This window comes from Myotis davidii, unplaced genomic scaffold, assembly GCF_000327345.1.
Source record: "Myotis davidii unplaced genomic scaffold, ASM32734v1 scaffold111, whole genome shotgun sequence".
Lineage (NCBI taxonomy): Eukaryota > Metazoa > Chordata > Mammalia > Chiroptera > Vespertilionidae > Myotis > Myotis davidii.
In genome coordinates, this window is record NW_006284347.1 from 3,426,864 (window position 1) to 3,449,933 (window position 23,070).

At 42.6% G+C, this 23,070-nt stretch overlaps 1 protein-coding gene across 3 annotated transcripts in view; it reads right to left on the reverse strand.

The window, feature by feature from the left end:
- Positions 1-1,868: 1,868 nt before the first annotated feature.
- Positions 1,869-23,070, reverse strand: part of ARHGEF3 (Rho guanine nucleotide exchange factor 3) — a 61,086-nt gene continuing 39,884 nt past the window's right edge. For all 3 annotated transcript variants that reach the window (XM_006754686.2, XM_006754687.2, XM_006754685.2), the window contains exons 5-10: positions 22,821-22,917; positions 22,586-22,662; positions 17,220-17,477; positions 12,086-12,256; positions 5,887-6,073; positions 1,869-4,069 (exon numbers count right to left, since the gene is read on the reverse strand). In XM_006754686.2, the coding sequence (XP_006754749.1) occupies positions 3,717-4,069; positions 5,887-6,073; positions 12,086-12,256; positions 17,220-17,477; positions 22,586-22,662; positions 22,821-22,917 (1,143 nt within the window). In that variant the 3' untranslated portion in view covers positions 1,869-3,716. The remainder of the gene's footprint in view (positions 4,070-5,886; positions 6,074-12,085; positions 12,257-17,219; positions 17,478-22,585; positions 22,663-22,820; positions 22,918-23,070) is intronic.

The window sequence follows — 23,070 nt, forward strand, 5'->3', positions numbered from 1 at the left end:
TGCCAATAAACAAGGTAGCATGATTTAAATGAATCAACTACATCAATAAGAGGGCTTTTCTACCATGCCAAGGGGATCCCAAGTGGTCAGATGTTCTCTTTATCAAATCTTCCAGTGTCCTCAGGCTGGTGGAGAATTTGTAGGTGGGCATGGCCTGAATTTAAATGAAAAGTTGAGTGGCTAGCTCACCAAAATGGAGGGTTGCCATTTCCTGTAAGCACAGAGACATGGTTAAAACAGGACTGTTATGAAGAGCTCTTCAGTCTCAGCTGCTGCAGCCTGTGCTAGGAATGGAAACAAAAGCAGTCGGCGGCGGTGACCACAGCCCAGAAACTGAAACCACACTCTAATTTTGCACAAAACTGCTAGCTGTGGCTCTTTTCTTGGCTTGTGACTTCATTTAGACTGTGAGGGTTACATTTAGTTGTGTGTCAGATAACATCCTGAAAGTAGACTGGAGAAAACCATTTTCCCCTCAGTCATTTGTACTAACCCACTATTGTCAGTAAAGATGTTTTCTAACATGCTGGTACAGATACACTCGAGTATAGAGGTCAATACAATCCTGGGGTGAAAAGTGGGAGGAATAGCCACAGTGGCCCTGAAGGAGGACAAGAAGGCTGAATGAAAAGGAAGGAGGGGGAAGGAGACAAGGAGAACAAGGAGGGAGGCGTTGTCATTTGGGAAAAATATTTGGAGTTAAATTTATGTGACCATTTTGATTACTCTGGAAATTAACAGTATGTTAAAGAAAATGGTAAGAGCTTCTTATAAAGAGAAGACCAATTACCAGCTTTATTGGACCAGCATGCTATTGACAATTGGTTACCAGCAGCTTAAAACTGTTTAACTTTTTCATCCTAAAACCACTCTTTGGGGGGGGGGATACAATAAACCCTTGATTTTGTGGACCTCAATTTAACGGACTTCAGATTTTTTTAAAAATTAAATCTTTATTGTTGAAAGTATTACATATGCCTTTTTTCCCTCCACTGACCACTTGTAGCCCACACAATCCCTCACCCTATTGTCTGTGTCCATGGGTTATGTACATATGCATGCAAGTTCTTTGGTTGATCTCTTCCCACCCACCCACCTTCCCTCTGAGATTCTGCAAGGCATGCGGTAATTGGTTGGAATGTCATGTGGTGGCATGACTTTCTGCAGCAGTTCCCAGGGGACAATGCCCTAAGCCACACCCCAACCATGTGCATTTGTTTACTCAAGGTGGCTGGTGAATGCCAGCATTTACTAGACCTATTAGGTATAAATTTTAAACTACTATAATGCATGTAGAAAACTGTGAAATTAAACTTTTCCTACATACTTAACGTTAATTACACAAACCTGTCTACCTAAGTAAAAACAGGTAAGCTAACTAACGTCAATTTTTTAACATAAGCATTCAGAAAAACAACTTTATTGTACAATGTACTTTCAGCTTTAATGGACAACCCCCACTCAAATTAGTCCATTTTTTCAAGGTTTTACTATAAAACCAACCAAAGAATTTCAAAGTGAAATTTGCCTTCCATTGTTTAGCCTTGAGTTCTTCAACAGTCACCTATGCTAACAGTGAGATCCAATACTTCTTGTCTATAAGAATTCCGATTTATCACTTGACACATAGTACAGATTCAAGATATAGTTGTTAAAAACTAATAAATGGGTAAGTGGACAAGCAGAGAATGATCTTAGAAATACTGAGTTCTGCAAAAGCTTTGATAGATCAAAGCAAAGCATTCATTTCAACCTGCACCCTCTTTTAAAGTTTGCATTTGAGAACAAGCAAAAATGTTGGAAAGAACCTCCCAGGGAGGTAGTTGAAATGCGATGTTTGTAGGGTATAGACTGTACACAAAGAGGACAACATTTTAAAGTAATTTATTGGAAATACTCCCAGAAAGTTTAAGGCCATAATACAAAAACATTCATTTCATCAAAACATTCATTGACTTTCTTCCCGAAGGTCAGCTCTTGACAGACCTCTTTTCTTGATGCACTGGCCAAAGTGGCCGATGGTTCCTGCAAAGAACGAGTCATTCTTTTTCCTCGACATCAAACACCTTCTCTCTGCTTCTATCTGCAGCAGGTTCATTCACTCCCCAAATCAGTAACAACTTGAGAAACGAAGCAGTTTTAAATAAACTTGCAATAGGAAAAAAATTTCACCATGTTTAAGATCTATAAATACAGAAATAAGCTTACAGGGTAAAATTGACCACAATATTTTTTGTTTTTGAAAAATAAGTAATATACCTTGTTTCTATATTGATAAATCTTGTTACACCGCTTCTCTGAATGCACAGGATAGCTGTACGTAATAAAATGACAACATAGTATTTACTGCTTTCTTTTCTGTAAACTTGAAAGACACAGAAGATTAAAAAAAAACCTTTTTGGCAATAATTTAGCATCATCACTACTAGTGCTGGTGTGGGTATAACTTTGCACAGGTCACCCCTAATATTTACACTTGCAGGAGCTTTTGTGTGTATTCAGTTAACTTTTTAAAAGGTCTATGACCCACTTGGTGTTGTAAATCAAGGCTGGTCAAAGAGATACTAGTTTGGCTACCTGATCCTAATTAATCATAGACTTAATTAAGTTGGCCTTTGGAGAAGGTAATTGTGATTCACAACACAGAGCCAGAGAGGGCAACCTCAGGACCCAAAAGCAGAGCAGGAAAGCCGGAGGCTCCGGCTGCTTCCAGAAGGGTGCTGGGCCTGCTTTTCTCTTTTACTATTCCTCGCGTAAGGTCCTGATGAACGTACTTCTTCCAAATTCTTCTCACGTTTCTATAAACAGAGTTGCTGACTCGGTTTCAGTCCTTTTTCCTCATCCCTTCATTGATGCTCTAACAGATGAAACACAATGGAGACCTTGGCAGATGAAACACAATGGAGATGGGCTTCCTCGCTATCCTGCCGGGTTTTCCCAGGCACTCTGAGATTTATTCTCATGTTTTAGGCTAGAAATGGCTCTCCAAGGCAAGCCAGCTACGATGACAGAGACTCCAGGTGCAATGCACATTTCAGTTCAAGATTCAGAGCTGACAGGTGCGTTTGTGCTGGTCCTGTTAAGGCCAGACTCTAGTTCATGTCCTAAGATTATTGCATCAGATTTGCACTGGATGACACAAGGTCAGGAGGGTATTTCTTCCTTTGCTAAAATGAAGCCTCCAGGGCCCCCGGGGATGTTTACATGCTTTGTGGTTGTATAACATCGAATCAAGTTCACTGCCAGGATTGATCTTTCCCGGTTTTCCTTCGAATGCCATCAGGGCACACGAGTGCCTTCCTCGTGCCCTGTGTGCAAGGCCCCCTAACCTCTGTGCCTTCAGCCACCACACCAAAGAGCTAGAAAAGCACTAGGAAACATGGAAGGACTCTTTAAGAATCTACATGAAGCAGTAGTTTAGAGACTCCTTTTCTGTTTTTTTAAAAATCCAGCAGGACATTTGAAAATAAGTTGTTCAAGTACCTCTTGATCCATCCAGACACTTGTGAAATACAATACAGGAGAACAGGCCACAGATTCCAGCTTACACAGACAGACGGGCAGTTACAGTACTGGGGACAAAGATACAGACACGAGAGACTGGGTCAACACGGTCACGACATATTAAAAAGTGCTTCTCCAAACCGTTCCATGAGTGGAATGCAAATACTGTACAGGTAAGACACGGGGCTACTTCCAGGAAGTACTTGCTTCTGTCAGACATTGCTTTCAACGTGCTTGCTGTTCCCACAGGAAGAGTCTGTCTGTTCCATGCGCTCACAGTCGAGGCTGACCTCACTCGTGTCCATACTGCAGTCTGAGTCACTGTCCGATTGGTCCATCTGCTCCAGTTTCGTTTCTCCCTGCGGCTCGTTGCTCCCGGCGGCGGGATTTAGGAACGGTCCCTCGGAGTCGAGCACCCCAGCCTGCCCGGCAGCACACAGCACTGTTTCTTTGGCTTGACGAATACAGTTGAGCCACTGCTGTTTGTTGAAGGTGTCATTGGCTTGTAGTGAGTGGGTCTGACTTTGGGATCCATTTTTGAAACTTACTCTAAAGAAGTTTTTAACTAGAAATGAAAACACATGGAAAAAAAGGTCAATGGACAGATATCCTCCCAGGCCAAGATAACACATGTCGTGACACTAACCTCAGGTCCCTATGGCACAGGCATCACTGACTGATTACAAAATATGACCCATGGATCCGGGACATGGCTCAGAAGTGCCCTGCAGCCACCATCAGTCAACCAGAGTTGATACAGGTCTAGCTCTCAGTTGCCCTCAGAAGCTAGCAAATGGGTAATCAGCCCGGAAAAAACTAAGCCATGTTCCAGGGGACCCCGGAGTACTGGTCACCCAACCTGGCTGCGTTATCAAAATGCCCTGGGGAGCTTATTAAAAACATAGATACCTGGGTCCTACCCTTAGAGATTCGCAATCACTAGGTCTAGGGTGTGCCTGGTAGTCTGTTATTTCAACAATTTCCTCACCTAGAGAGCATTTCAAGTTTCAGAAGCTCTCTGTAACATCAAAACATGCCTATGAATCTCCATGATGGAACCTTTTCATTTATATCCAGTGATTGAGAAGATATGCAATGACGCAGAGCGGTTATAAATTTGGTTTCATTTAAAAATGAAATTACATTTTTAAGATCTCAACAGGACTTATGTGCATTTAAAAAACAGTAGTGCACACTATGCAAGACATTTTATTTAGTTTAATAACAACAACATCAACTGGCATTTAATGGCTCCACGTGCCACTTGCACCGCTTGGTTCAAGAAGGATCTGTGTCCAGCCAGTTCCCTTGCGTGACCCTGTAGTCAAGGCTGGGAGCCATCCTCTTGGATACATTCGGGCTCCACTCTTTGTCTTGGGCAAGCGCCTAACTCCTCTATGTCTCAGTTTCCTTATTTGTAAAATGAGGGAAACAAAGAGAATCTGCCTTAGGAGATTATTATGAGGAATAACAGAAGTCCTTATACAATGCCTGGCACAGGGCCAGTATTCAAGAAATAGAAGTTACTACTACTACCACCATCACTAGGGTGGAGGACTGATGAGTAGCTAAGAGGTAGTACATACTAATTATTCTGACAATATGATGCCAATGTTACCTCAAGAGTCAAAATGTCACTTTCTCAAAGAAGTCTGCCCTGACCATCTCATCTAAAACAGATCGCCTACTGCTGTCCCCATCTATCCCCTTACTTGGTTTTAGTAACCTTAACAGAACCCATCTATCTCCTCCTCCATCACAATGTAAACTCCATAGGAGCAAGGCATTGAACTGTTTGTTCACCAGGGTGTACTAGCGCCTAGAAGAGTGCTTGACACGTAGAAGATACTCAATTGACGTGGCTATCTTAGCTTCTCTTGGTTAACGCCTTTGTTTATTCAGTCTCAAGTTAGAAAAGCTTATTGGAGTATGGTAAGTACAAACGAACCCGCAGCCCAGTCGACCATTCTTATGTCTCTTTAGAGACAAGCCTGCCAGCTCAACTACAAAAGGCACTGTTATGCAACTGGTATCCACGTAGGGACTATCTGGTATTAAGCACACTTTTATAAAGAGAAAGACAGAGAGAAAGGGAGCTTAAGAAGCACCAGTTCAGTTATGTGCAGGCAGGTTCACTTGCAGTATCTTACTTAACCCTGAAGACCACCTTATGGAGTAGGTCTGCATGTATCCCCACTTTGCACGTGAAAAACCGAGGCTCACAGAGATTGAACAAAGCTACACAATCAGAAAGCACTGAACTAGCTCTGGGATGCAGTTCAACTCCAAGGCCATGGCTCTTCTCTTTTCACCAGCCAGCCACGCCCTCTGAACCACCACTGCACTAAACGTTCAAGAGGTCAGAACAAACTGTCGTCTTACTTCTCTCATTGTTGCTGAATGCCCCTCGCAGGGAGCCGCCCAGCCTCACTTCTCCATCCTGCAGGTCTTCCAGCAGGAGGTCCTTCACAGGGATCGGCTGCCGGTACAGCTGGTAGCAGAGCTGCTCATTGTGGGTGATGGCTCGAGTGATCACCAGCACTTCTTGGAACAGGAAAACGTGCAGTTTCTAGAAGAGAAGAATCCACAGGGTGTCCCTAAGCAACAATCTAAGGAGTGGGTGATTACTGGACTAAGAGGTCCACAGGTACCAAGTTCACACTGGATTATACACTTCCGGCTCAAGTCCACCTCCAGGTGAACAGAAGTCAGGCAGGTCCCAGATGCACCCACTGCCTTTCTTATAGGAGCCTCCCGAGGGCCCCATGGAGAAGGCCTTCCTGCCTACAGACACCAGCAGCCAGGACTGCCTTCACATTGCAATTCAGAACCTGTGCAGACACACACGGTCCCAGCTCCCATAAGAAAAAAATAAAAAAAGGGGGAACAGAATAAAAGGGGGTAATGAGGGGGTGGGGGGAAGATAGTACCTCCCTGACTTTGGTTTACATTACTCAATATAATTCTAAGAGATCAAAATGAATAATCTATCTATAATAATAAAAGCATAATATGCTAATTAGACCTGATATCCTTATGGACAACCTTCTGGATGAAGCCAGGGCTGGGAGGGAAGCCCGGGTCCCGGGTGCCAGAGGGAAGCTGGTGTGGGCAGCTGGGGGAAGGAAGGCCTACTCTTGCATGAATCTCATGCATCGGGCCTCTAGTAGTCTATAAAGGATGAGACTGGTATATCAAAGCCTAATATTAATCTCTTCTTCCCAAACTCAAAAAAACACTTGTTCGTTCAACCACAGAGCTGATTATCAGCTTCATGCAGGCACCCCCCCTCGGAACACTGCCCATTCCCAGGGAAACCAGAGCATGCTGCCGCAGCCAAGAGAAAGAAGATCAAAGACGTCGTCCTTCTCAGTTGAGTTCCTCAGAACCTCAGTTCTCTGAAGAGGTTGTGTTTAAAAGGCTGACGACCGATGTGTGTGTTGTGGGCAAAAGAAAATCTCAAAAATAAAGGCTTGTGTCAAACCACATCATGAAAGCAATTTTGCCAGGTGTGGGGGTGGGGTGTAAACTGGCTCCATTCAGTTCCATGTGCCAGACTCTTCTCTCTGTTGGAAATGCTTAGGGAGTGAAGGGTAAAGACCCACCACTTTGCAGCTGGGATTTGGATTTCTAGTATTTGGGATTGTCAACCTAAAAGTCTCAAAAAGGAAATGGGTAGAAACTCACATTGAAAAATTTTTGTTTGTTTTTTGTTATAGAATAGTATGTATTTTTCTATTACTCAAGAAAAAATAATTTTTCAAATTTATTGGCATAAACTTATTCCTGGTAGTATCTTATTATCTTCTTTTTTATTAAAGTATAGATGACACAATGTTACTAGCTTCAGGTATACAACATAGTGATTTGATATTCACGTACCTTACAAAGTGATTACTACGTTAAGTCCAGTAACCATCTGTCACCATACAAAATTACTATGATATAACCTACTATATTCCCTGTGCTGTACATTACATGCTGTGACGTAATTAATTTACGACTGGAAGTTCGCACCTATTACTCCTCTTCACCTTTCTCAACCATCTAGAATCTTGATTTGGGGCAGAGGAAGCACATTCAGCATTCTCAGATACTTTCCTATTTGGGAGAAGTGAGACCTACCCCCACTCCATCACAGACAGACAGACACACACACACATGCATGCACATGCATATGCACACACACATGCACACCAAAAACTAAAGCTCAACCAAATGTTGGCTGCTGGAAACACAAATGATGATTCTGTATTGTGGCGGGGGAAGGGGAGGAGAGGTTTGAGAAGTGAGAGTTTGTTTATCAAAATGACTAAATATGCATTTAAAATAGTTAAAAACATAGTAAAGCACAAAATAACCAAGTGAAGGGCTTTTTTAGGGGAGAAGTGGTACAAAAAATATGTTAAAACTTTTTGTTTTTGGACAAGGAGAGAAGGGATTGGTCATCGTTGTACACACTAATTATCAGAGATATTTATACTGTTTCTATTTAAATCAATCTTATAGCCACTGTAGGCAGTTTGAACTCAGATTATCTGGGAAATCTTTTTTTTTCTTTAAAACAATTTTTTATTGCTGACACTATTACAGATGTCCCCAACCCCTTGCCCCTTTGATCACCTCCACCTAGTCCCACACCCCTTCCCCCCAGGCCCCACAGCCCCTCCCCTGGTCTTTATCATACTGTTGTCTGTGTCCAAGGCCTATCTATATATGTTCTTTGGTTACTGTTTCCACCTTCTTTTACTCAGTTCCCCGCACCTGCCTCCCCTCTGACATTTGTCAAGTCTGTTCCATGAATCCATGCCTCTGGTTCTATTTTGCTTGTCAGTTTATTTTGTTCATTAGATTGCACATATTAGATTGCACAATATTTATCTTTCTCGACTGGCTTATTTCACTTAGCATAATACTCTCCAGGTCCACCCATGCTGTGACAAAGTGTAAGAGTTCCTTCTTTTTTTACAGGCACGTAGTATTCCATTGCGTAAATGTACCACAGCATCTTCATCCACTCATCTACTGATGGGCACTTGGACTGTTTCCAGATCTTGGCTATTATAAATAATGCTGCTATGAACATAGCGTGCATATATTCTTTTTGATTGGTGTTTTGGGATTCTTAGGGTATATTGCCAGAAGTGGGATCGCTGAGTCAAAAGGTAGTTCCATATTTAATTTTTTGAGGAAACTCTCCGTGTCACATAAGAAATTTTTTGATATTTGCAACCATAGTAAAACAAAGACATATTTTTGGTATTTATTTTATATATTTAAATGTCATTTAACAAAGAAAAATCAACCAAAAAAATGAGTCCGCGTGTCACTTCTGACATGCGTGTCATAGGTTTGCCATCACTGCTCTATACTGTATCTGGGAAATCTTTAAAAAAAAATTTTCTTTTTAATCCTCACACAAGGGTATTTTCCATTGATTTTCAGAGAGAGTAGAAGAGAGAGGGAAAGACAGAGAAATATCCATGTGAGAGAAACATCGATTGGTTGCCTACTGCGCTCGCCCTGGAGCCTGCAACCCAGGTACGTGCTCTTCACCAGAATCGAACCCAGGACCCTTCAGTCTGCAGGCTGATGCTCTATCCACTGAGCCAAACCGGCTAGGGCAGTATCTGGAAAATCTTTACAAAGATTTATTATCCCTTACTTATGGATGCTAATTGAGGATTCCTGTTCCTATTTTCTGCTTCTTTTGGCCCGCAAGAAATTGGGTTCTTTTCCTGACACAAGATTTTGTTTATAATGACTTCTACAATTCTACTGGGGAGGGGGGAAATAGCTAAAACAAACCTCCCATCTCAACTACTATCTTTGTTCTCAAAAATCTGTCTGCCTGCCATATGAACTAGAGTTCGTCTTGAATGCCCTACCCATCCAACCAGTCTCAGCCCTTGACTGAGGGACAGAAAGAGAATAGCCCCTCATCCCATGGAGCACTGCCTCTTCCTGACAATTTCCCACAGAGCTCCTAAAAATGTGTGGTCAAGGAGCCAGAGCATTCAGTGTTACAAGTCCACCAGTGCCTTCCAAAAACCAGCAAGAAGCAGAATGCAGCTTTCTACCCATCGGCCACTCCCTAGTCAAAGAGAAACACCTTTTAAGCAGTGGTCTGCGACAGGTCTCATTATCTCCTCTGCAGTACTGATAACGGGTGCTGCGACGTGTATTAGTGATTTCAAGTAACATTTCCAAGCCTGCTCTTAAACACCATTTTACAGTCCAGGTCAAATGATAGCCCTTGAATTATCACAGCTTGATTAAGAACTCTTCAATATAGTTTTGGCTGCCCAGCCAACGTGGTTCAATGGTTGAGCATTGACCTATGAACCAGGAGGCCATGGTTCAATTCCTGGGTTATGGGCTTGCACATCCCACTAGGAATGTGCAAGAGGCAGCCAATCAATGATTCTCTCTCATCATTGATGTTTCTATCTCCCTCTCCCTCTCCCTTCCTCTCTGAAATAAAAAAAAAAAAAACACATTTAAAAATTGTTTCTCTCCCTTCGTCAGAAATCAATACAAATAAATTTAAAATATAAATATAGTTTTGGCTTTCATTCCAAGATACTGAAGGTAAAATACAGTAAAAGTGGAGACTCTTTCTCAACACTGAATTTAAATATATAGTGTAGATAATAAAATTTATATGTTATATAAAATACGTTTTACATTATAAGATAAAAATTATAACATATAACATGTACTAGAGGCCCTGTGCACAAAAATTTGTGCACTCGGGTGGGTCCCTCAGCCTGGCCTGTGCCCTCTCACAGTCTGGGACTCCTTGGGGGATGACCACCTGCTGGCTTAGTCCCGCTCCCTGGGGAATTTGGCCTAAGCTGGCAGTTAGACATCACTCTGGCAGCCCGGGAGCCCTCGGGGGATGTCCACTTGCCAGCGGGGAGCAGGCCTAAGCTGTAGTCGGACATCCTTAGTGCTGCTGAGGAGGTGGGAGAGGCTCCCACCACCACCACTGTACTGGGAGCCATCAGCTTGGCTTGTGGCTGAGCAGAGCTCCCCCTGTGGGAGCGCACTGACTACCAGGGGGCAACTCCTGCTTTGAGTGTCTGCCCTCTGGTGGTCAATGTGTGTCATAGTGATCAGTCATTCCCAGTCTTTCTGCTGTTAGGGTCAGTTTGCATATTACCCTTTTATTATATAGGATTAGCATTATTTTCTACTGACTATACATAAAAATAGCCTGATCAGTTGAATGAATTTTGAACTCTCATATAATTCAAATTCATCCTTTCTTTATATAAGCATTCATTCATTCATTCATTCACTCACTCATAATAGGTTCTGGGAACTGAAACAGCACAGTCCTCTCTCAAAGCATATGGTATAACAGGAGATACTGACAGAGAGGTGGAGAACTGCAACCCACTGCAGTAAACACTCCAGGGGAGACTTGTCCAAGGTGCCATGATAGGAGAGGAAGAACAATTTCAATATCTACTCAAGAATTAAAGCCAGGAAATGGGGTATCTACAGGTCAGAGGTAGATACACAGCTAATGGAAGGTAGGTTACTATTTAAAAAAACAAAACATTGGCCTCAAAATGTCAGTCTGTAGATGGGTGCCAATCCTACGAAAGAAAAGAGCTTCTCACAATGCTAAACGCACTCCATGCGAGAGCTGTTTCCCTGAGATCACCTGCTGTTTCCTGATATCCAAGTGGGAGGAGATAACTGTTCTGTGTTTGCTTTAGAAGGTTACGATCAAACAAAATAAAACATTGGCAACTCTGTTGTTTTCCAAAATTCTTTCTATGTTATGGTCATAAAATTAAAAAATATATATGTATACATAAATTATAAACATGTATTTGTAATATATGTTATATATAAACTAGAGGCCTGGTGCACAAAATTAGTACACTCGGGGGGTTCCCTCAGCCCAGCCTGAGCCCTCTTGCAGTCCGGGAGCCCTGGGGGGATGTTTGACTGACGGCTTAGGCCTGTTCCCCAGATGTCAGTCAGACATCCTTAGCGCTGCTGTGGAGGCGGGAGAGGCTCCCACCACCACCGCTGCACTCGCCAGCCCTGTGGGAGTGCACTGAGCACCAGGAGGCAGCTCCTGTGTTGAATGTCTTCCCCCTGATGGTCAGTGTGCGTCACAGCGACCAGTTGTTTAGCTATTTGGTCAATTTGCATATTACCCTTTTATTATATAGGATTATAACCATCTATATCATAAAAGGCCTGTGGTCATGACATCGTAACGACAGAACGACCAAACAACTGGTAACCAGGAGGTACATGGAGCACCTCTCGCAGGCCGGGACTCGCGGCGAGGTGGGGCTGGCACGGGGCTGGTGTGGTGGAGGCGGGGCCCGCATCTTGTGCAGGGCGGGTCTGGGTCGTGCTGGGCCTCTAGTGTAATACATAAACATGTATAATATATGTGATCCTCTGATATAAAAGACAATGGAAAAGCCATTTTTGTCTCAAGAACATGACCCTGGGTAGAGAAGGCATAGTAACAGGAGGCTCAGCATCAAACGGATCAAGTGTTGGGGAAGGCCCAGGGAGAGGCCCCTGAAGGGGAGTAGCCACTCACCATGCCCCGGTTGTTCTTCAGCTCGCCATGACAGCACAGCACTCTCGAGCTGTCGATCAGAGAGTCCTTCTGGCCTTCTTCCAGGTAAAGAAGCCGTTCTTTGTAATAATGGCACTCAGACTCCCCAGTCTTGATGTTGATTTCTGCTACGATTCCCTGAATGATGTTTATCTACGGAAACAGAAAGAGTATGGGGAATGGAAGCAAGCCACCCACACTAACAAGTCCCAGGGGCTCACCCTAGAACAGTGGTTCTCAACCTTCCTAATGCTGTGACCCTTTCATACAGTTCCTCATGTTGTGGTGACCCCCAACCATAAAATTATTTTTGTTGCTACTTCATAACTGTAACGTTGCTACTGTTATGAATCATAATGTAAATATCTGATATGCTGTATGTGTTTTCCGATGGTCGTGACCCACAGATTGAGAACCGCTGGCCTAGAAGGTCGCCATGATCCACCTGGATCTAATTCTGAGATTCTGTTCTCCAAGCTGCTGCTTTGGGAAAGGGGAAAAATAGAACGCTTTTAATATGCTATATCTATCTATCCATCTATACACATACACTACATATACATGTATTTATACATATGTCCACATACATTTATCTGTAAACACATACAGATGTTGGTATTGTATATAAAACTAATGTTGATGAATAATCTTATTTGAGAGGACAAGATATAAGGTACTGTTTTCGATAGGCAGGACTCACAGCTACTACATACACTTAGGCCCAAGCCTCAGCACATGTGAACAAGTGAGGGGGCAGAGAGATTTCAAAGCAGTGGTGGATGCAATGCTGTCATACAAAATGAAGCAAAGCAAAATGAAACAAAAACAGCACGGCACTGAGACGTGTCAGTGGGCGTGAATTCTGATGGGTTGTTCTATCACATAGGTACATCGAGAAGTTAGAAAATACTAGAAAACAAAGGAACAAGAAATCAGCTGCATAAAAACTAAAACGCCAATCAAAGGCAAAGTAATGACTTCCTCTGTTCTCTAATAGTGAAAAGACCAAAAGTCCCAACTGCCTTGTGGTGGTGTTAACTGAAAGAGCTAAAAAGTGACCAGGTCTTTAACGTGTTGTGAACTGTCTCTAAGACGGTTAAGTGATTATTTTTCACATGCGAGTGAAATGATCTTCTCAAAGCAACTGGATGAAAACTTCTACCAGTTATAACTGGAACATCCACGTGAGTGTGACAGAAAAGCGTACGGCTCCGAGCTAAAGCCTGGTGACGGTAGCCTATGAACAGATGCATAATCTGTATACTTTTGTAGCTATTGAGAGTTTCAAAGATCATTTATTTATTTTTATTTGTTTATTTAAAAATATTTTTATTGATTTCAGAAAGGAAGGGAGAGGTGGAGAGAGAGATAGAAATACCAATGATGAGAGCGAATCATTGATCAGCTACCTCCTGCATGCCCGCTACTGGGGATCGAGCCCACAACCTGGGCATGTGCCCTGACCGGGAATTAAACCATGACCTCTTGGTTCATAAGTTGATGCTCAACCTCTGAGCCAGGCTCCCCTCTTGGTTTTCAGAGATGACAGATTATTTACTGCTACTTTAAAAAAACAAAGAAAAAAAGAAATTGCACAAAATATGTTAAAGCTATGACTCATCCTTTAACTTAATTAAACTAATGTTCATTGAGCATCTGTTCATTGTTAACATAAGGTGCATTCAAAGAAATCGGAGGGTCTCTATCCTCAAGAAGCTTAAAAATATTATATGGGAGGTACCTGAGCCACTGATTCATTATCCTTTTATTTTATTACATTTTTAATATGTTATAGAATCCATATATTTCCTTGCTTTTAAAGATCTTAGCATTAATTGTTATGACATAAGTTAATTATTATTAAGTATAACTGGGCAGCTGACATTAACCAGCACTTGAGTCAATTTTCTGGGTTTCCTGCAAGGGTCCAGGAAACCAGAAGGAAGATGCACCACAGGCATAAAGACGTGTTCACTTCCTAATTTAACTCAGGAACTGAAGAGCTGGCATATCACATGAAGATTAATAAACTCAAACACCACGTGGTTCCTTAGGCAGCTATGACTACTTTCAAAGGTGCTTTTTTCCCTCTGGTGTTTGAAAGTATAAAGAGACAAAACAATGGAAACCATCAGCATTATTCCCTATTCTATATGTACATTTATAATAGTAACTCTGGATATGCTTTATTAAAAAATCTTATTTTGTATTTATAGCCACCTGTACACCGTCAGAGTCTACTCTCTCTGCACTGGTTCCTAAGAGGAATTTATTTTGTAGAATTTCATCGAGGAACCAAGTTAAATATAGTAGACGGCCAAGAGCAAACAGTCATGGCAGTTGTACATTTAAATTAAATTTATTGTTGCATCTCTCATCAAATCAAAGGGAAGGGGCCGGTAAAGGGAGATGACGAGAGATACCTGGTAACTGAACAGGGATTAAGCCCACATATGCTGGACTCATCATCCTCAAAGTGGAATCTGAAAGCTCTGTCTGGCTAGTCCCTTGGGTGGTAAGAGCATCTCCTCACAGGCTCCTGACACGAACCAACAATAGCAGCCTTCACTGCTGCTGCATCAAAAGCAGGACTGTTCTACCCACTGATTGCAGTGATTTTTTTATGTTATAGGAGTTGGGGAACAGCAACTGGCAGAGGGAAGAGACAGTCTTCAGGATCATCTTCTGGCTGAAACCATCCTGAGAATTTAAAACATTAAACAGCCAGCTCCCGGAATATCTGAATATACAGAGTCCTATTTTAAGAATTTCTCTTTTGGGGGAAATTTCTATCAAGCCTCCAAAACACTGTTAAGAAATTCTAATAACGATGTGATACTTGATGCATTGCATTAGCAGCAAGACTTCCTTTAGATCTAAGTCACAGGACTGAACGCTTGGTGTAGAAGCAATTTACTTAGTGTTCTCTGTTTTTTTTTTAATTTCATTTTCATAGGTGGAAACTTTATTCAGGGAACATGTAAGTTAAGCTACATTTATGTTTATCAAACATTCACCATGCTCCCAAGAGTACAGGGCTAAATATTTCTGCTCATCTGGGGTAATGCCACAAGGATTTTGAAAAGAAGATTAAAAAGTGCCGTGCCTACATTGTGTAAGTGGGCATTCAGAAGACTTGCTTTGCAGACATTTTCCAGTGCGGGTTTCCCATGCTTCGTGCACAAATCTGCCTGAATTACCAGGTGCAGAGTCAACTTCGGAGAAAGGCATCACATTTTAATGCACTAGGGAAAGTGGTGCAAACAATCATATTCTTTTTTCCCTTTTAGTTCAAGCTTTAGCTCACTGGGTGTTTTTTATACACAGAGTATTATTCTTTCATGCTGCATATTAAAAAGAAATCTTCACAATAAAACTGTAAGCAAGCTTGTGTGCTTTAAAAAAGTAATTATTTAGACTAGCGTGAGCTCCCTCTGCTTTCATTCCTGCAGACCACACACTGGCTGGGATGAAATATGGAAAGGAGGCAACCCTATTGCACTCTTCCCCGTAATAAAAACAGACATGATGAAGTGAGATGGGCCTCATCCCTGGTGCCCGCATCCCCCATCGTGCTGGACTGGGGGTCTGGTCTGTGTAAGTCGGGCCTGCCAGACACCTCATGAATCAGGAGCGTCTTTTCTCTTTCTTCTCTGTCCTTACATGGAGGCACTGGCCCAGCTCTGCACCAGTGAGGCCTCTCCGCAAAGCTTGGTGGGCAGCTTTCTGTAATTGCAAAGGCATCAGGGCCCAGGGTAGCCAGGCTTTCCGCTCCGCGGTATAGGATCACAAGGAAGTGGAAACGGCCCTGGATTTGCAATCTACACTGACAGGTTCAGGCAGCAGCCCCATCCCTTGCCGGTTCTGGACCTGACAAACCGTTTTCGCCTCCAAGCCTCAACTAGAAAATGGTCCTAACAAGAAGTTACCTCATAGGCTACTCTGAAGATGAACTAAGGGCTGATTTACTGGGTATTCAAGAAACGTCTGCAGGTATCACTGTTGTTGTTGTTGTTATTACTCATTATGAAGCCCCTTCTTTGGGAGGAGATGGGCAGGGTGCTCAGCAGGGTCAAGGCTTCTGATTTTCAAACCACCAACGCACATCCTCTTTCTGCTACTGTCACAGGCCCAGTCAGGGAACGAGCCCTATGAACTGGTCTCTTAGCCTCCACGCCTACTGCCACCTCTGAGCAGGCTCCTCTGACTGCACAGCTGGGCAGCTGCACCCAGAGACTGTCCCTAGTCTCTCCTTGTCTGTCCCCCGTCCTACAGACCAGGAGGTGACTTGTCCAAGGTTACACAGTTTGTTGCGATGGAGTTGGGATTTGAACCTGAATCCCAGCTACTTAGAAAACAAAAACACAACAACGAGAAAATGTCTCCAACTGACATTTAAAATCCTCTACAGTCAGCTACAAGCCCCCATCCTCTGCCTTCTCTCCCACTGTTTCCTCAGACTATCCTCAACCTCTGGCTGACCGCTCCATGCCTCTGCCCAGGCAGGACCTGTCCTGCCACATCTTCACACCCCGCACAGGCCCCTTGCTCCTCCAGCCCGCCACGTCCCCTGCCTGCCCCGCCGAGTACCCCAATCAGAACCCAGCTCTCTGGGCAGAATGCTCACAGTTCACATTATTCTCATGATGTAGACCCCATTTCCCCCATCTTGATAAACATTCACTGGAGGCCTGCATCCAATTGATTGGTGCTACATTTAAAGTGGGTGCTGACTTCAAAAATGGGCTTTGGGGCTCAGGTAAAAAGGCAACTCCAATTTGCTAACTAGGCAAAGATATTCAACTTAGCATCTCCACAGAGATTTTGACCCTCACAGCAATGCTAACAAACAGATTGCAGAATCAAAAAACTGTAGCATCAAAGGAACTTTAGAGTGCATTGCACGTAAACACTACACTTTATAGGTTAGGAAGCTGAGAGAGGAGAAGTGACTTGCAAAATAAAATAAAAAAATATATGGTTGATAACAGAGCCAGGCCTAGAACTCAAGTTTCCTGAAGCCCATGTACCCAGAGACTTCCTTCACCCATTTACCTAATCCTCTCCCGTCCCATGGGGGAAAATAATAAGGCAGGAGAAAAAGAAAAAAACTTACAGCTTCCTCCAGGTGCTGCTGGTCGGGGTTATCATTCGGCGTGTGCCTCAGGATTTCTCGAAGGAGCAGAGGGTATTTCACCAGGCGGCTCCTTGGAATATCGAGGAAATTCCACAGATCTAGTTTGCGGCTGAAGGGGGATTCTAAACATCGCTGAAGGAAGTCCTGGACTCGGTGGTCTTGTTTCTTGTGGTCCAGCAGAGCTTTGGCGGCTACTTGATTGCTGCAGTAGCTGTCGTAGGAGCTGAGACAAGGCAGCTAAGAAAGGAACATGAGAAGAGGGTTGGAGTGTTACAATCACTGGAGCTACAATTGACATCACTTGCTGGGACTGAACAAAACCTAACTGGTCTCCGGGCCTGGCCCACATTCCTTTATCTGCAAAGGCTGAAGGACACAGCCCAGTGGAATCTTCAAGATGACAATGGAACAGTGTTTTCTGGCTCCGATTTGCTTGCACAAAGTAATTGTCTTAGTTGCATGTTTACTTTCTTGATAGTTAAGATCCCTATCCTAATTTGTTTGCATTTCTGCCAATCTAAGCTAGAAACAAAAGAACTAAAATTATTGCATATGCATTAGTTCATAATTTTCCTAAACTTCCAAAAGTATCTGGTGAGGGGAGAACCTCCTATTACAAATTGTCTTTTAAAATTATTCATAAGAAACATATCTAGAAGACTTAGTAGCGTAAAAAGAAAACAAGCAGCCAGACTCCACAGCCAGCCCTTGGCACAGCTTGGAAAAAGCACCTCGACGTGAAGTTAAGGTTGACTGATTCAAAGGTGGACAGATGATGAGGAACTCCAAGAAGTTAAAGCAAAAATGTAATTAGTAAAAAAAATTGACGCAAGAAGCGTTTAGTAAAATCTTTTAAATTAGTTCTGACAGGCCAGAAGTCGTTCTGGCTCTACCCACTGGTTAACATCACACTACCACGCAAAAAACAACTTAAGCTTAAAGACTTTGGAACACTTCAACTCCACTCTCTCCTTCCAGCAAAATACTAATCTCTCTGATGTGTCCCATCAGTCCAGTCGTGCAAACACAGAGTCAGAGACTCAGGGAAAGGGCTGCTCACCTCCCTTTTCCACTTCTCCTTCAAAGAGGCACCCTATACCATGCATCCTAATGCATTGGCTGTCAGCTTCCAGAAAGTTCCTGGAGGCAATAAAATGCAGCCAACGGCCTTGCTGTGTGCTTCTCTCCCTCGGACTATGAAGCCACATCCACCACGACACCTGCTCTGCAGTGGGATTCAGTGAGAGTCGTTTGTTTCTGTATCCTCAGCACTTTGCACTGGGCCTACTATACAGCAGTTTGCATTCTGAATTAACAAATAAATGAATGTTTAATGGATTACCAGATTAGGTAATATTTGATTGTTTGGGAACACGGCTTAAAAATAAGTCGTGGCAGCATCTGAGCCATGGGTCAAAGTTTAAATAGTCTGCTGCTTCTTTTACACCTCTTATTGAAATTATTTTTTCAGTGACTGAAATAAAAAAAAAAGATACCAAGGAAGCAATGTTTAAAAAGTTCACTGTTGAGTTTAATATTCCTTGGAAATGTCTACCTTCTTTACATGTTATGAAAAACCTCTATTTGTGTTAAAAAAGAGTTGCAGAAGTTCTTTCCGTAACCTTGTATATGAAAGTAATAACTGGTGTGCGCACGCGCGTGTGTACACACACACACACACACACACACACACAGCAGATGTGGTTTGTGGGTTGTAATTTAGATTTTCAGAGTTAATTAAAAGGAGCCTCAGGCCCTCTCAATTTCATTTCCACTTCCTCGCCTTTTAAAGAGACTTGGAAATGTCTAATGTGGTCATTACAGAGAAAGAAAGCAGCAGTAACTAGTGAGGAGGCCCCAAAGACACTGCTGCTCGCTGCCCAATGAGCCATTACTCTCTGATCCTGCCGCCCCTGCTGCCATGGCAACCTAGTCGGGCTCTGGCCCTGTGTTCACACCTGACAGGGTGCTCATTTCCTGGGCATGACCTGCAAGGCTATCTGGTGCAGTCCACGGACTAGAAAAGGCCACAGGTGATCTATAGCTAGATAGGAAATGAAGAAGGTACACATCTTGGTTCCCAATTACATACACGTGTACTTATACGAAATGTGAGAGGTGACAGACAACACAGTGGTTAAGAGGACAGACTGGGATCAGGGAGAATCGTTTCAGAGCCTTAACTCAGGCTGTTACTAGTCACGTGACCCTTCTGAGCCTCAGCTTCTCCACTTACAAAATGCATAGACTAATGTCCTCCTCTCCTTTAGTTAAATAAGCAGAATAAAAAGTGTAGCACGAATGTGGTTCCTGGTTAAGAATCGGTAAGGGCCAGCTATTATTTTTATTTATCCTTAGAATATTTTTATGGAAGAAACTGTGGTTTAGAGAAGCAAGACTACATGCTCAGCTGGAGACAAAACCAGTCTGAGTGTGTTCTCTCCCCATCCCACCTGCAAAGCTCTGCACTCACCATCTCTTTAAATAGACTACCAAGAAAGAATTTATAAGGGAAACTCTTTTTTTTTTTTTTTTTTTTTTTTAGAAATTCCTTCTATCTCCCTAACATTGTGAAAAGTGACACAGAACAAATCTATATTTTTGCTTTCATGTGCCCTACCTCTCTCCTTGGAATTAAAATTGAATTAGGACCCAAATTAACATGAGAACTTGTGCCTTGGAGAGCTTATCAATTATTTTATTACTGAAGAAAGGGTTGGCGTGAAGGTAAGTCACTTGGGAAGTTGTTTCTTTATGATGGGGAGGCTGATGAGAGCAGGCTGACCCCTCAGGGAGACTGATCTTCAGTACCCAGAGAGGTTCCCTGAAAAAAACCAAAACACAAAAAACCCCCACACTCCTATAAGGCTTTCAAAGTAAAAGTAATTGATTCATTCAAAGGTCAAAAGGACTGGTCAGGGCTAACCCACTTGGCAGACTCACTTGTTTAAAAGGGTTTTTTTCCACTCTTTCTCTTATGGGGGGAATAAATCAATTTTTCATGGGTCAAATGGGCTCTGACTTTTCTCATTCAAAGTCCACTAAGATGTTTATTTTGTACTGTTAAAAAGACCAGAACTCAAACAGATGTACCCTTTGGTTTACAGTTCCCACTCGCACGGACACATCTGTAGTTAGAAGAGGGAAAACGTTTAACAGCTCGTCAGCCTGATAAACAAGGAGCGTTTCTATGAGGTCTGGCAACAACGGGCCAGTTGTTTAATTTTAGGCTGCTCCTCAAGCTGCAAGTCCCACTTGGTGTCTGAAGGATGCAGGTAGCAATGGGCCCAAAGGACTGCAAAAGCTACCCCTCGAGCAAACCAATGTTCTAATAGAAGTGACAAACATTTCTTTCAGAAAAAAAAAATTAATAAGGCAAATGGCTGTACTTTTGCTTCTGATACAAACTGATAATTTGTATGTTGGTGTCTAAAGAAACCATGCAGTTCCATGTTGCCATCTCATCAGAAAAAGCAGTCACCACGCTGATTCTGGAGTGGGGTTTCCCTGGCCCCTGACCCCCATCAAAGCAGCCCACAGACTCAGAAGTGTAAGCACAGTGAGCACACGCTCTCTTCTCATTGCACCTTCTCTGTCTCCAGCTGTCTGGCTCTCTTTAGAGAAATTTCTTTGTGGGCTAAAGAAGTTAAAACATCTACCACAGCTTATAATAAAATGAAAGTCAAAAATATAAGATGAATGACCTCTCCTGAAATACTGAAGCACATTTTCTAAATTATTCATATGAGAACATTACTTGCCTTTCAGAAGCCCTTGGGATATTTCAGCCTCTCTGCTAAAATTGACTCCCTAACTAACGCTAGCTAAGTCATGAAACCCTCAAAGTTTCTGGATCAAGGCAGTAATTGAGAAGCATAAGTTACTATAAGAGATCCATGTCAAAACTTAGGAACCAGAAGGTTTTGGGAAGGCTAAAACACAAATACAAATGGAACTGGATAAAGAGAACGCACATGGTAAGAGTAGAGCGCATAACCTTCACAACATTCTCCAAACAGCAGATGACCCTAACCCTTGCTGTTGTGGCACTATCTGCCTATTTTCTAGATCAGGGGTGGGGAACGTCTGGCCTGCGGGCCATTATAAGGCCCTCAAAATCATTTGGTCTGGCCCTGTGAAAGCATTAGGGGTGAGTTAATTAAATGTTTGACCACACAGAGCAGGCTAATTTCAAGTTGGTAATTGTGTATGGCTTGGGAATGATGTTATAAATATCCAAATGGCCCTTGGCAGAAAAAAAGGTTCCCAGCCCTGTTCTAGATCATTGTGCGGAACAGAAGGATGAGAGGCCTAATCCTGACTGGAAGAAGTCATCAGAGTACTCTGCTTTCACGACCTGGTTCATAACAAATGGAAAACACCTGGGGCTGGGGTAGAACACTCAAGCATTCACAGAGGGAAACAGAAGCATGCCATAGGAGTGATGGGGCCTGTGGCAAAATGCAGAGTACATGCCCGGTCTAAAATACATCAGTCAAATGAACAGCCACCTTATGGACCCAATAAAACACACCTTCAGCCCAGGACCATACATTTAGGAGCCCTGATCTAAGGTCGCAGCTGGTCTCTTCAATTAGGAAAGAAAAGGGGTGATACTGAGATGAAGGTCAGCATTCTATGAAGTTACTTAGAATCAGATATATGCTAAACAACAACAACACTTAGTTATCACCTTGTTTATGAAACTACATTTGGCTGTAAGAGGTTTTTGACAGCCTGAATAAAAGTGTTTTTTATGGCCCTGGCCAGTGTGGATCAGTGGTTGAGCTTAAACCCATGAACCAAGAGGTCACAGGTTTGATTCTCCGTCAGGGCACCTACCCTGGTTTCTGGTTCAATCCCTGATTGGGTGCTTTCAGGAGGCAACTGATGGATGTTTCTCTCTCACATCAATGTTTCTCTCTCTTTGTCCCTTCATCCCTCTCTTAAAAAATCAATATAAACATATATTTTTAAAAATATTTAAAAGTTTTTTTATGATGATGGATAGGAATATGTCCCTAACTTTGTACTGGAACAGAATTGGTAATAATTATATTATAATTGGCTTAAATAGAACATTAACTAATGTTACTTTATTTTATTGAAATAAAGGGGCATGTTCTCTTTAAATGCAGTAAATGTGTAATAAGAAAAAAAATTATTTCCCTGCTTTGAAGAGCTACAGCCTAACGATAATGATAAATTTTACTAGGAATTTGCTGTTTTATTTGTTTCTGGTGTGAAATCGGGGTTTGTTAATAAAAAGAGAAGTCTAGCTAATATGAAACTCCATTTAAATTATTGAAATTTATCTTCAATCAAGACCAGAGAACTTTTCTTACCCAGCCCACGAGGATGGCACCGACGTGTTCAGTTGAGCCATCAGGTTTCCGGACATCTCGAAGCTGACTAAGGAGCTCTGGTAAACAAACAGAACGCTTACTTTGTTAGGCATTCAAATATGAAGGAGGCTGGAGGTAGGCTCTGGGTTACTCACATTATTACATAATCATGACTTGTATAAGACAGCTCAATTAAGGCTACAAGTCACAACGCATCCTTGGAACAAAATTATACCTTCATGTAGAGGAATTAGAGAGTCCAGTGTTCCAAAAATCTGATTCAACTCCTGTTCTGTCATTATGGAGAGTTTCAGCATGGGGTCGTGATAGGCCTGTGCAAGAACCACAAGAGATGGAAGCAAACATTTAAACTCGGAGGAAGTAAGTTGTTCATGTAAATGGTTCCTGAGAGGCCCTGAGAATAACAAAATATTTGGCTCTCCCCAACAGCTTCTCCCATAATGCTGCAGAAACAGCAGATGGGT